General features: G+C 40.6%; 1 protein-coding gene across 1 annotated transcript; it reads left to right on the forward strand.

Annotated features, from left to right (window-relative positions):
* The first annotated feature begins 10,387 nt into the window (after nt 1-10,387).
* LOC137402782 (uncharacterized) lies at nt 10,388-11,254 on the forward strand. The gene has a single exon (XM_068089289.1). It carries the CDS (start codon nt 10,388-10,390, stop codon nt 11,252-11,254), a length of 867 nt encoding a protein of 288 aa, XP_067945390.1.
* Nucleotides 11,255-14,042: the final 2,788 nt, after the last annotated feature.

A 14,042-nucleotide genomic window follows, 5' to 3' on the forward strand; every position in this document is an offset into this window, starting at 1 on the left:
CTGTGATACTATATGGGAAACTAGGTTTTCGAGTTATTTGTATACCCATGGCAAAGAATTGCGAAAAGCCATCTTGTCAAAAGAGGATGAAATAGATGATGATGAGGTAGATGATGATGAAGATTTTGATGAGAAAAATACACGTTTCTATGCTGAGTTAGCACAGGTACTGGATGAAAGATAATTACAGTTGATTATGAATGATGCATCAAGTGACAGAAGAAATGCACTATAAATACTCAGAGCTACATGTCATACATGTCAACTGAGAAACCATAGATGTTAACATTATATAAACAGCTTACTACTATTAATCTGATGGAGAATGAAGGCATTGTTGATTATGCCATTAGAGCTGAAAAGGCCAGCACTGGCCTCAGAGCTACAGAAGAAAACATCAACGATAACCTAGTCATAGCTAAGCTGCTGAAAGGTCTGCCGGAATCCTACAAAATCTTTTGTTGTTGTTCACATTCAGCTAGATAGCTGTAACACATTGGCAGAATTCAAAGCAGCCATTGTGAACTACGCAAACACAGAGGCTGTACGAGTTACACAATCAGCTGGTGCTATGGCTGCAAAGGCCAGGACATAACCTTACGACAACAACCAACAACAGAATAATAGTAACACTAGGCAACAACAACAGCAGCAATGTACAGCCTGTGGCAAAGAGAATCACGCATCTCATCAATGCCGTGATAGACATAAATATAAGTGTACATATTGTAATAACCAGGGACATACAGGATCGGTATGCTTTAAGAAAAAGAAGGACAACAAACAAAACTTCACAAACCAGACTACCACTACAAAGGCCGCTAGATTTGAAACACCGGAAGATTATTCCTACGTATTTATGCTAACTACAGATGAACACAACATTGATAAAAAGAGTCTGATAGTTGATTGCGGAGCGAAAAGTCACATAGTGAATGGCTGATGGGAAAAAATAAAAAATATGATACAAGGTCGAGAAAGAGCAATGTATTCACTACATGAGACAGATGGGTCAGTAAAAGAAATAATATTGAGTGATGCATTGTTTGCCCCATCCTTCCCTACCAGTTTGTTTTCAGTGCGAGCTGCAGTCGACAAAGGAGCTACTGTCACATTTGAACAACAGACAGTGAAGTTTGTAACCACTAACTGTACACAATTCATACTACAGAAGCAAGGTCAGCTGTACTATCTACCTACACATGCCAATGATAATAAAAATCAGGTTAATGTAACATGTACACTAACTGACTGGCGTAAAACTCTAGGGCATATGAACCACGAATATGTATTACAGTTACGATCAGTAACAAAAGGGATGGCAATATCACAAACTAGCGACAGACTGCACAACCTTCAAAAAAAAAAATGACTAAATTACTAAAGAGCAACAATGAACAACCCATTAAAGCTACAAAACCATTTCAAAGAATACACAGAAATCTCTGTGGACCTATCGATCCTACATCACAAGCTGGACACAGGTATGTGATTAGTTTTATCAATGAGTACTGAAGTATGATGTTCATCTATTGCCTACGATCTAAAAGTAATGCCGTATAGGGCTTAAAATGTTTTCTTGCAGATAGAGCACTCATAGGAACAATAAGCGGACTACACAGTGATGGTGGTAAATACATGTCTAGCGCGTTTCAATCCATACTTCTAGACCATAGCATCAAACACTACAACCACCCCTACTCTAGCTATAAAAATGGAAAGGTTAAGAGAGAGAGAGAGAGTGGAGAAGCCTGCTAGATATGGCTAGATGCCTAATTTCAGACACTAACCTGCCAAAGAACCTATGGCCATATGCAGTTAAATATTCTGCTTACCTCAGAAATTGGAGCTACCAAAGACGGTTTAACTCTACTGCATTTGCGCTATTCACAGGTCATCAACCAGATATGAGACATCTGTATGCTTTTGGTTCACCATGCACGTATTTTGTGAAAAACAAGCAGACGGAGCTTAGTGCACGTGGATACAGCAGCACATACCTAGGTATTAAGTAAAAGGAAAGGTTACTTTGTGTTAAACACCGCATATAACAGAGTAATCACAACCAGGAATGTAACGGTGCACCAAACAAATACAGATGATTATTACATAATGCCAACATACCAAAGTCAGGAGCAGACTGCAGAACACACACAGTTAGATGCCCAAATTGCAGATCCACAAAAAATAGAGTCTAATGAAACTCAACAACCTACCATAACATGACCGTGGGGACTAACTAACATTCCACCATATCTTGAGAAAAACTATTACTTATCATATACAAAGACTACACATTATGCATATTTTGCCACCACACACATACCGACTACACTCGAAGAAGCAGTGAATTCACCTGAAGCTGCAATGTGGAGAGTAGCAATGAATATGGAGTTATCTATTCTCGATGAAAACATGAGAAATAGTACAACTCCCACCTAGCCATTCTCAAACAAAAGGCAAATGGGTTTACACCCTAAAACAAGGAGAAGACGTGAACGATATCAAATACAAGGCAAGCTACGTTGCTTGTGGCTACTCACAAAAGCAAGGACTCGATTATGATGAAACATTCCCAACCAAAGCCAGATTCACATCAATTTGAGCTTTATTACAAAAAGCAGTGAATGAGCACTTATACGTTCACCAAATGGAAATTAAAGGTGCATATCTCAACGCCCCTCTAAAGCCAAGGAGATATATGTTCAACAGCCTTCAGGATATGAGGTGCCCAGCCACAATGACAATCAATTCTAATGTTTATTAAAGAAGTCACTCTATGGGCTAAAACAAAGTGGACGCAATTGGAACAACACTTTAACAAAATATCTTCTCACTAAAGGATTTACTTATAGCGTAATAGATCCATGTACATACATTAAAACATTTGGAAATGATGAGTACGTTATACTACTATTCTAGGTAGACGATATACTCATTGCAGGTAGAAAGCTCAAAACCATACAGAAGGTTAAACAGACACAAACTAAAACCTTCAGAATGGATGATCGAGGGGAACTCAGGTGGTTTCTAGGCATCGACTTTATGAAAACCGATGACCGATTTATAATGAGCCAGGAACGCTATGTCAAAAAACATGCTTAGTAAGTTCAACATGTCAGATTGCAATCCAGTCAGCAAACACGCTGTACGAGGGCTATCATTACTTAAACCTAAAGAAGACACAAATGCATCGTACCTATATAGGGAAGCAGTAGGAAGCCTAATATACCTGATGACAAGGACTAGACCAGATATCAGCTGAATCACTTCAAAGCTTTCACAATTCCTCAGCAACTACGATGAGTCACAAATAGCTGCACTCAAACGTGTTTTTAGATATTTGAAAGGAACACAATCATATAGCCTAAAATTTGTGAAAAGCGAATGCAGCGTGTTGATAGGACATGCCGATGCGGATTGGGCAAACAGTCCTGATGACAGACGTTCTACTACTGGATACCTATTTACTGTCGGTAGTGGGGCAGGCCCAGTAAGCTGGAACACCAAGAAGCAACCAACTGTTGCTCTGTCCACCTGCGAAGCTGAGTACATGGCTTTAGCAAAGGCAGCAAAGGAAATGCTTTACCTAAAACAGTTTGTGATGTCTAGAGGAGTACCTCAGCACACACCTAACATTATATGTATTGACAATCAAGGTGCGAGCGCACCTACATCACAGACAAAAGCTCAACCTAAATGTTCGAAGCATGTAAACATTAGATACCATTTCGTCAAGGAGCAGACCGAATGAGGATATGAATATGTGTGCTTTAATGACAACCTAGCAGATATTTTGGCAAAGCCATTGGGTGCACAAAAACATTGTGAAAGTATACACCGATTTAGGATGGAGAGGTGTTGAATGTGCCATCCTAAATTCGAGTTGTCTGCCCATCCCAGTAGCAACTAAGAGAAGACAATAAATACTTATTTGTTAATTTTATATTTATGTTCTGTGCGTAGCATAGACATGTGATACTTGCTGTTATTTTGATTACAGATTATAGCCTATGTTTGTTTTTGTAACCGGATATTCTATAAATATGCTCACTATCTTCGTTACGAATAATAGAACAACGAGCAATGTTATTTGTTAGTTCACATAATTAATCCGACAATTGAAAATCAATCAAACAACAACATAGCATCATCGAGCAATAACTCAACAATAAAGACATTGTTACATTATTATTCAACAACCGGATATCGTATGAACACTAAATAACAAGGCTATCTCCTTATAATAAAAATAGATGTAATCCACCAATCAAGATCGTAGACGAACTGTACCTAAACAACAGTACTACTAGAGAGTAGCCGCGTGAACATAAATAAAGGAACTAGATGACTCATATTGCTCACAAACTTAGTACTTTTTCTGGCTGGCCAGCCCTCTAAGTTTATGTTACCGGCGACCTATGACAATCAACAATACATAATATACCAGGTACAGCGTTTATATCATACTAAAACTAACATGGTGGCAGCTAAACCATTCTGGAGTGTGAAGGAGTTCTGAATCTGACTGAGTACTTCTACAACATACACTCTACATGAATGGTAAAGAACCTACGACGCCTGAGTGTTGTATTTACTGTTAGTAACTATACTGTGTTGTGGTTGTCCCATGACTGGATATTGTGTCCATTGCTTTGTGAGTGATGGATTCCTTGGGTCACCCCCTGCTGCTCTGTCCCTGGAGAGCAACTTGGTTGAGAATTGTAGGAGATGGAAGAGAAACTTAAAAAATTTCTTGGTGGCTATAAACTCAATTGCTGATCCAGCAGATGATGATGGTACCTGGCCAGCAGGCAATCCACAAATCTGGATACGACAAATAGCAATTTTAAGACATTGCATTGGTGACAATGCCGTAGAAGTACTTGATCAATTTGGGTTTGACCTTACTGCTGAACCTGCGAAGAGTGCCAACAGATTAACAGATGTACTAGTAAAGTTTTGAGCTATACTTTAATCCCAGAAGGAATAGGTTATACGAATGGTACTCATTTTGGTCCCTTACACAGTCAAGTGGTTGACATGTTGACATGTTTGTCAAAAGACTGAGAACACAAGCAACCAAGTGCGAGTTCGGTGACATGAAGGACATGATGATGCTCTGTAGATGTGCTTTCGGCACCTCTGATCAGAAATTGAAGGAAAAACTTCTGCAGGATCTTGAGATAATTCTCGATCGAGCAATCAACTTAATACGAGTGGCTGAAGTCACTAAAATGCAGCTGTAAACCTTAAACGATAAGAAATCGATCAGTGTAGTTGCCTCAGTTCGTCCCAAATCTGATTCTCAACCTATTCCTGCACCCAGGAAATTCAAATGCATATTCTGCTCTTATGAGCATATGAGGGAGAAATGCCCTGCCTATGGGAAAGAATGTAGGAAATGCAAAAAGCTAAACCATTTTGCCAAGGCCTGCAAAAGCAAGAAGGTTAGTGCCATAAACACATCCGACTCCACAGGTGAGAATGTGGCTAACATGAATCAGTTATTTGTAGGTGCTGTTGAGGACGAAGACGGTGAGGGTAACTGGATGAAAGAATACACGATCAAGCACGAGCAAGGACCAGGATGAACATGATGACAACCTCAAGAAGCTGCTGATGCGTGCCAGAGAGCACAATGTAAAGTTTAACATAGATAAGATCCAGCTGAATCAGAGTTAAATGAGGTACTTCGGACACATCGTCTCGGCAGAAGAGCTCCAGGCTGACCCGGAGAAGTTGAGGCTATAACTAGCATGCCGAAGCCAACAGACAAAAAGGGCATACAACGACTGTTAGGCTTACTCAACTACCTTAAGGGGTTCATATCCAACATCTCAAAAGTTATTGAACCTCTCTGAACATTGCTAAAGGCAGACACTCTGTGAACTCGGAGCGGGGAACAGGACCTGGCCATGGAAACAATCAAAGAACTTCTAAGCAAAGCTCCAGTGCTACAGTACTTCGATGTACAGAAGCTCACGACGCTACAAGTAGACTCATCACAATCCGGGCTTGGTGCTGTCCTACTACAAGACAATCATTCAATTGCCTATGCTTCAAGAGCCCTAACTGAGACAGAGCAGAACTGGTCGCAAATAGATAAAGAATTGTTAGCGGTTGTGTTTGGTTTTGAGAGATTCCACAGCTATGTCTATGGCCATCGCATTGATGTAAAAACAGATCACAATCCGCTAGTCAGCATCATCAAGAAGGACTTACATAAAAACTTCAGAGGCTGTTGCTAAGCCTCATCAAATATGACATTCGGGGCGTCATTTATATTCCTGGAAAATTCCTTTACCTAACCGACACCATGTCTCGCGTCTACCTACCTAATGAAGATGGAGAACTAGAAGAAGAGGTAGTGATGGTTCACACAATTCAGATACAATATGAGGCAAAAAATCGACTGACCATGGCCTATGGGATGGACCTAGTCATGCAGGAGCTGAGGAGTGCCATTTTCAAAGGATGGGCTTGGGGCAACAAAACAGCATCCCCAGTAATCTTGCAACCCTACTGGAGTGTTAAAAATCAGCTCTACATTAAAGATGGGTTTGTATATATAGGGGAGCAACTAGTTATTTCCGAGACTTTGAGATCTGAGTATCTCTCTAAGATTCACCAAGGACATCTTGGAACACACAAGTGCATCGACAGAGCTCATCAAAGTCTATACTGGCCTCGCATGGCTGCTGAAATAAAGGAAACGGTAGCGCGATGCTCAATCTGCCAACGAAATGCTAATAAGCAACATAAAGAACCGCTGATATCTCCCGCTGTCCCAGAACTACCGTAAAATAAGGTTGGCATGGATATCATGGACTTCCAGAACAAAAGCTATTTCATTGTAGTCAATTTTCACTCTCACTATCCATACATTCGTCTGATCAGTCACAAGGTGAAGATGTGGTTGCAGCACTACAGCCTATTTTTGCTGTTCATGGTTTCCCCGTAGAGGTCATTGCAGACAATATGCCTTTCAGCAGCTATGCCATGAGGAACTTTACCAGCGAGTGGGGATTTAATATCACTACCTCCAGTCCACACTATGCCAAGTTCAATGGTGTGGCTGAAAGATTTGTACAGAACATAAAACAATTCACGAAAAAAAAAACTGGTGATTCTGGCTGTAACATATATGCTGCTCTCCTAGCTTACAGACAAACACCCGTATCTGGACTGGCTTTCTGCCCAGCTGAGATGCTTTTCAACAGGAATATGCGCAGCTCACTTTCCAGCACTTCGGGGACCTTAGCTCCCTCAACACCCAATGCTCTAAACGCTTTGCAAACTCATCAGGATGAACAGAAGGACAGACATGACAAATGCTTCAGGACCCTGGAACCTCTCTCCATTGGAGATGATGTGCTAGTCAGGACTGGCAAGGAAACTGAATGGACATCCAGACAAGTGATCGCACACCATCAACAGCCAAAGTCGTACATCATAGATAATGGTACCTCCTTGGTAAGAAGAAATCGTGTCCATCTTAAACTGGATCGTGGTCAAGCTGGACCAGTGAACACATCACCCATAGAAGAGGATCTTGATCAGGACAAAGGTGTTATGCCACGAAGCTCACCTCCAACTCCAGCCAGAAGGAGCCTTCGTGAGACCAGAGGAATTCTACCTAAGCGATTTGATGGATTCCAAACGAACTAGGGCCGGGCCCTCCCAACTGTACATATTTACCGTATATCACTTACTTCCAACCTATTAATCACATCAGCTCGTTTGCTTTCGTACTCACTTGTGGCACCTACATACTTATCACGGAAAGGGTTTCTCTACTATCAAACCAGGTTATGGGTCAATCGTATTCGTTATTCATTTAAGCTAGCTCTTCTATCTTCTGTATATTTTATGGAGAAAGGAGGATGTTACATTATTATTATACAACCGGATATCGTGTGAACACTAAATAACGAGGCTATCTCCTTTTAACACAAATAGATGTAATCCACCAATCAGGATTTTAGATGAAATATACCTAAACAACAGTACTGCTAGATAGTACCCGCGTAGACATAAATAAAGGAACTAGATGACTTATATTGCTCACGAACTTAGTACTTTTTTAGCTGGCCAGTCATAGCTGCCAACTCTCACGCATGCATGAGACTCACGCATGCGTGAGACTCACGCAAGCACCCCAAAGAAAAACTTAAAATGCGTGAAAAATGCATGAGATTTTTGCCCCAATTTCTGCAATTTTATATATACTATCATTGATACATCAATTGACCCAAAACTAAATCTCAAGTATTGCCCCACTTTTGGGTTGGCAGACCTGTGGCCAGCCCTCTAGGTTTATGTTATCGATGACCTACGACAATCAACAATACATAATATACCAGGTACAGCGTTTATATCATATTAAAACTAACAGACATGGTTTTTGTGTTATGCTTGTTGCATGCATGTTATATTGTTTTATCAGTTGTCTTCAGTTATTGTCATTTCTGTTTTGTAGTTGTTGTGAGTCGAGTGGATCTTAAATTAAAGTACTAAACTTACAAATCTCAAGTTGATTCTTCACCAACTAACAGCAAACATACAAACACACAAGCTCTACTAACAATCACAATCATGGTGCCCCAAGTGAGGAAATAAAAGACAATTGTCCAGCTGTCTGATAACAATTGTCCTGAAGAACAATCTACTCTGCCCGACTCAGATAGTGAGACTAAGACTTTGACCAGCAACTAACCATAGAACTGCACCAGTATGAGTGTAGAATTTTTAGAACCAAACCCTATCCAAGATGGATCCGATCTGTCCAACCAATGGACAAGATTCAAAGAAGAATTTGAACTGTTTCTCACAGCTGCTGAGAAGTCAGTGTCCGATGACAAAATCAAGGTGGCGATCTTGCTAAGATGTATTGGACCAAAAGGAGTAGACATATTTAAGTCATTCACATTCACAGAAGGAAAATCGAAAGATATGCAGATGTGGAGAAGTTTGATGCCTTTTGCAACCGAGGAACAAACAACTGGTGAAAAGACATCAACTATTGTCTACAAAACAGAATACCATGACTGCAGATGAGTATGTGACCGCTCTCCATAATATTGCTCGGAAATGTCAGCTAGATACAATGTACGAGGATTTTATGTTACAGGTCCTTTTTCTAGGCATTAATGATGGTCATCTTCGACGAAAACTATTTGATGATGCTGGGGATGATGGCGGTCTGAGTCTAGAGCAAGTGATTAAGAAATGTCGCAATGCTGAGAGCTCACAAAGAGACATGGCAGTACTTCAAGGTGAAGAAACAGTGAAAGTTGTTAACCCAAGAAGGAAGATCAGCAAAAGTCATGCATCGCAGCATGACCAAAATGAATCAACAAGGTCCACTCGCCCACTAAGGAAAACAAAAAGATCATGTGGAAATTGCGGCCAACCACATCCACCGAAACAGTGTCCTGCATACGGGCAGCAATGTCATACCTGCAAAAAGTACAATCACTACAAGGCCCTCTGTAGATCAAAGAAGCAAGTGAATGCAGTAGCGGAAAAGAAAAGCGATGAATCCGATGAATCTCTTCTCTACTGGCAGGTAGTGAGAAAGAATAAGAAACCGATGTCCATTATAAAAACATGTGCTGGTGACAGTCATAAAGATATCACGTTTCAGCTAGACACTGGAGCCTCGTGCAACATATTGAACTACCGGTACTACTGTGATCTTGGTAAACCGACATTGGTTGGTAGTCAATCTGAACTCCGTCAGTTTGATGGATCAGTGACTCGTGCCCATCAATGACATCTTCAAGTTCAACTATCAAAAGATTACTGGACTTAGAGTAAGAGGTCAAGACTAAAAACGAATAATCAAACTTCCTCCAGCTTATGCAAAAAATGACATACATGCAATTAAAGAGCATATTCCAACCAGGATATCTGTCAATGCTTGGCCACATCTGCGGCGAGTAGTAGCAGAAATGGGTGCAGATCATAATGTTAATACACCAGTAGGTCTACTTATTGGTTATGATTGCCTTCTAGCATTTAGGTCAAGTGAAAATGTCATAGGTAATGACACAGAACCATTTGCTATAAAAACAGAACTAGGCTGAGTAGTTATGGGAAACCTTAACTCTAGGAACCAAATGAATGACAGAAGCATATGTCATAAGGTAGTAACCAAAGAGATAACATCTCCTTACAATGAAACCAGAAACATGGTGTCCTTCTTGGTCAAGAAGGACACTTAAAGCAACATAGAAACAGATATCAAAACCGGAAATTCTTCAGGTCATGAGCACAGACTTCACTGACACCAAAACCACAGAAACTGGTTTGTCAGTCGAAGATCAACAATTTCTTTAGATCATGAAATAAAGTACACAGGGATTCACAAGGTTACGTAGCAATGCCTCTGCCACTAAAGAGCACACCAAGCTCTCCAAACACCTTACCATCAGCAAAGCATCGCCTGAATTTGCTGCTCAAAAGATTTGCCAAGGATGAACATTACAAAAAGCAGTATGAAACATTCATGAACAAGATCATAGAAAATGATGAGGCTGAACAAGTTCCTCTAAAAGAACTCAACAACCCACAAAGCTGGTACATTCCACATTTTGGAGTGTACCATCCAAAGAACCCCAATAAAATTCGGGTAGTTTTTGATGACAGCTCCAAAGTAGATAACTGTAGTCTCAATGACTATCTCCTACAAGACCCCGATCATATCAATAGTCTGATAGGCATCCTGATGCAATTTCGCCGGGATTATGTTGCGATCATATGCGACATAGAACGCATGTTCCATCAGTTTCGGGTGTTACCACCCTTTCAAAATTACCTGAGGTTTTTGTGGTTTGACGGTCTCGGTAATATAGTTCCATATCGTATGAAGGTTCATCTATTTGGAGCCCGGTCTTCACCTGCTTGTGCTACATATGGTCTTCGATATCTTGCAGATCAATATTGTAAGGGAGAACCAGCTGATAGTGAAGCTGTCTCTTTTGTAAAAGATAATTTCTATGTTGATGATGGACTGACTAGTGTCAGTACCACAGAAGACGCCAGACTTCTCATCAATCACACAACAAAACTGTGTGAAAGTGGCAACATCCTCTTGCACAAATTTATGTCCAATGACAAAGACTTCATGAAATCTATTGCTCAACAGAAACGAGCATCTAGTGTCATAGACATTGACTTAGGGAAAGAAGCTCTTCCTACAGAGCGAGCCCTTGGCATACAATGGGATGTTGAAAATGATGGTTTCTAATTTAAGGTTGGTGATATAGCTAGTGTGAATACCAGAAGAGGTATCCTATTCACTGAAGCTTCTCTTTACAATCCTCTAGGGTTCATTTGCTTCTTTTATTTTGTAAAGAAAACTCATTCTCAAATCTATCTGTAAATCAAAGAAAGACTGGGATGATCCCATAGGGCCAGAACTCCAGGAAAGTTAGAATGAGTGAGTGGAAAAACAATCTAATTATGCTCAACACAATTACAATAAAACGGTGTTACAAACCTAAAGGATTTGGATCAGTCACCAAGGCAGAATTGCATCATTTCTCTGACGCCAGCTCATATGCCTATGGCCAATGCACCTACCTACGCCTTGTAAACGGCAAGGGTAATATTCATGTTTCACTAGTAATAGCTAAAGCTAGAGTAGCCCCTGCGTCAGCAACCAGCATACCTCGTCTTGAACTGCAAACTGCTTGTCTTTCAGCAAAAATAAGTCAGTTAATCCACAAACAATTGCCATTTGACGATGTGCAACATTACTACTGGACAGATTCCAAAGTAGTTTTGGGGTACATAACGAACACTGAACGACGCTTTCACGTCTTTGTCTCAAATCAAGTTGAAAAATTCATGATGCCTCGTCTCCAAGCCAGTGGAATTACGTTCCCTCTGCAGAAAATTCAGCAGACTATGCATCAAGAGGTTTAACTCCAAAAAGTTATGCGAGTCAACTTGGTTCAGTGGACCAGACTTTTTGTGGCAGACTCCACTGACACTTACACAAACTGACACATTTCCTGTCACTGATGATGATCCCGAAGTCAAGATTAGTGTTAGTCATAACACTACTCAAAATAAAAGTGATATGTCACAGTAGGTCGCGAAGTTCTCCAAGTGGAGAAAAGCAGTCAAGGTGATAGCTAAGGTGCAATCCATTGCACCTAGCATCAAAAAGCGTAAGCCTGATTCTGTGTCAGCTATTAAAGATGCGGAGGGTGCAATTACTTTGACATGTCAGCGTGAGCATTTTGCTGAAGAAATCAAAAGCCTTAAAAATCAGTCTGAAGTAGCCAAAGGCAGTCCACTGTTCAGGCTAGATCCTTTCATAATCAAAGAGGGTTTACTTAGAGTAGGAGGGAGACTGGGACAATGCAACACCCAAAGCTTTGTAGAAAAGCACCCGCTACTGCTTCCCAAAACAAGTCATGTAACACAACTTCTTATAGGGCATCACCATGAGCTAACTGCCCATCAAGGCAAAAACATGACACTTGCTAAACTTAGGTCTGCAGGCTACTGGATCTTTGATGCTACCCGGCTTGTAGCTTCATACATATACCACTGTGTGAGTTGTCGCAGAACAAGAGAAAGACCTCAAGTGCAACAAATGGCACCTCTGCCAACAGATAGGACTGATGAGTCACCTCCATTCTCTTTCTGTGGTTGTGACTGCTTTGGCCCCTTTTTCGCCAAGGAAGCTCGAAAGGAAGTCAAAAAATATGGACTTATATTCACATGCATGAGTTCAAGAGCAGTTCATTTAGAGCTCTCAAATGACATGTCTACTGATTCTTTCATTAACGCTCTACGGTCCTTTATAGCCATAAGAGGATCTGTAAGACAAATCAGGTGCGACCAAGGTACGAATTTCGTAGGCGCCATGTCGGAATTAACAAAGGAGTTGCAGAAGCAACTACCAAACCAGTCCATGAATATTGAGTTCGTATTCAACCCTCCACATACACATCTGCAGAATTTGCTACTTTCAGCAAAAAGTGGGGTTTTCACCATACGACCTCCTCCCCTGGACATCAGCAGTCAAACGGGAAAGCCGAAACTGCAGTGAAGATTATAAAGAAGTTAATGAAAAGAGTTGAAGATCCATACCTGGCTCTTCTAGAATATTGCAACACTCAAACAGCAGGACTAACAACATCACCAGCTGAGCAGATGTTTGGACATGCTACCAGGTCTATACTACCAGTCAACCAAAGGCAGAAGTTTTGCAGCAGAAACCACATCGCAAAACACTGATCCAGCAGCAGTACAATAAATCAACCAGAGATTTACCGCAGCTCGAGATAGGGTCTCCGGTGCTGTTGAGAGTTTCAAACTCTCAAAAATTGATGGCAGCCAGGTCGAGTAGTTGATCAACTCTCTGATAGATCCTATCTCATAAGAAATGATCAAACCAAGCAGTCTGTCAGACGTAACAGAGTAGATTTGAGACCGGCTGCAGATCCAGATACAGGAGCTTCACCAGCTAAACAAAATGTTCCTGATATGCCTGATGCAGATAGTCCAGTTAACATACCTTACACGTATCCATCAACAGAGTGCAGTGAGATACCGAGTGCTATGCAACTATCATCAGATAGCAATGAAAAGCCGACTTGTAACACTGGTGCTGTATCCAACTCCAAGATGACACCAAAACCAACATGGCAGAGATCTAGACCTACGAAAATGCCCAGTAAATTTAAGCCATATGTACTTTACGAATAGTTTGACACTTGCCACAAACGGACAATTGGGCGCTTGTGTTAAATTGTCACAAACCATGTAAATTTGAGTTTATTACTCATATTTTGTCAGGTGATGTTTTTGTTCATATATTTCTTACAAAGTCATGTTAGCTGTCACAATTTTTTCCATGTGATGTTTCAGTTTGATAAGTTTCAACTTCATGTATATCACATGTACGATGTTTTTTTTTAGTTTTCAAACTAACCACTTTCAAGTTATGCAAAAAGGGATGTTTGTGTTATGCTTGTTGCATGCATGTTATATTGTTTTATCAGTTGTCTTGAGTTATT

Source organism: Watersipora subatra, chromosome 8 (genome assembly GCF_963576615.1).
Source record: "Watersipora subatra chromosome 8, tzWatSuba1.1, whole genome shotgun sequence".
Taxonomy (NCBI): Eukaryota; Metazoa; Bryozoa; class Gymnolaemata; order Cheilostomatida; family Watersiporidae; genus Watersipora; species Watersipora subatra.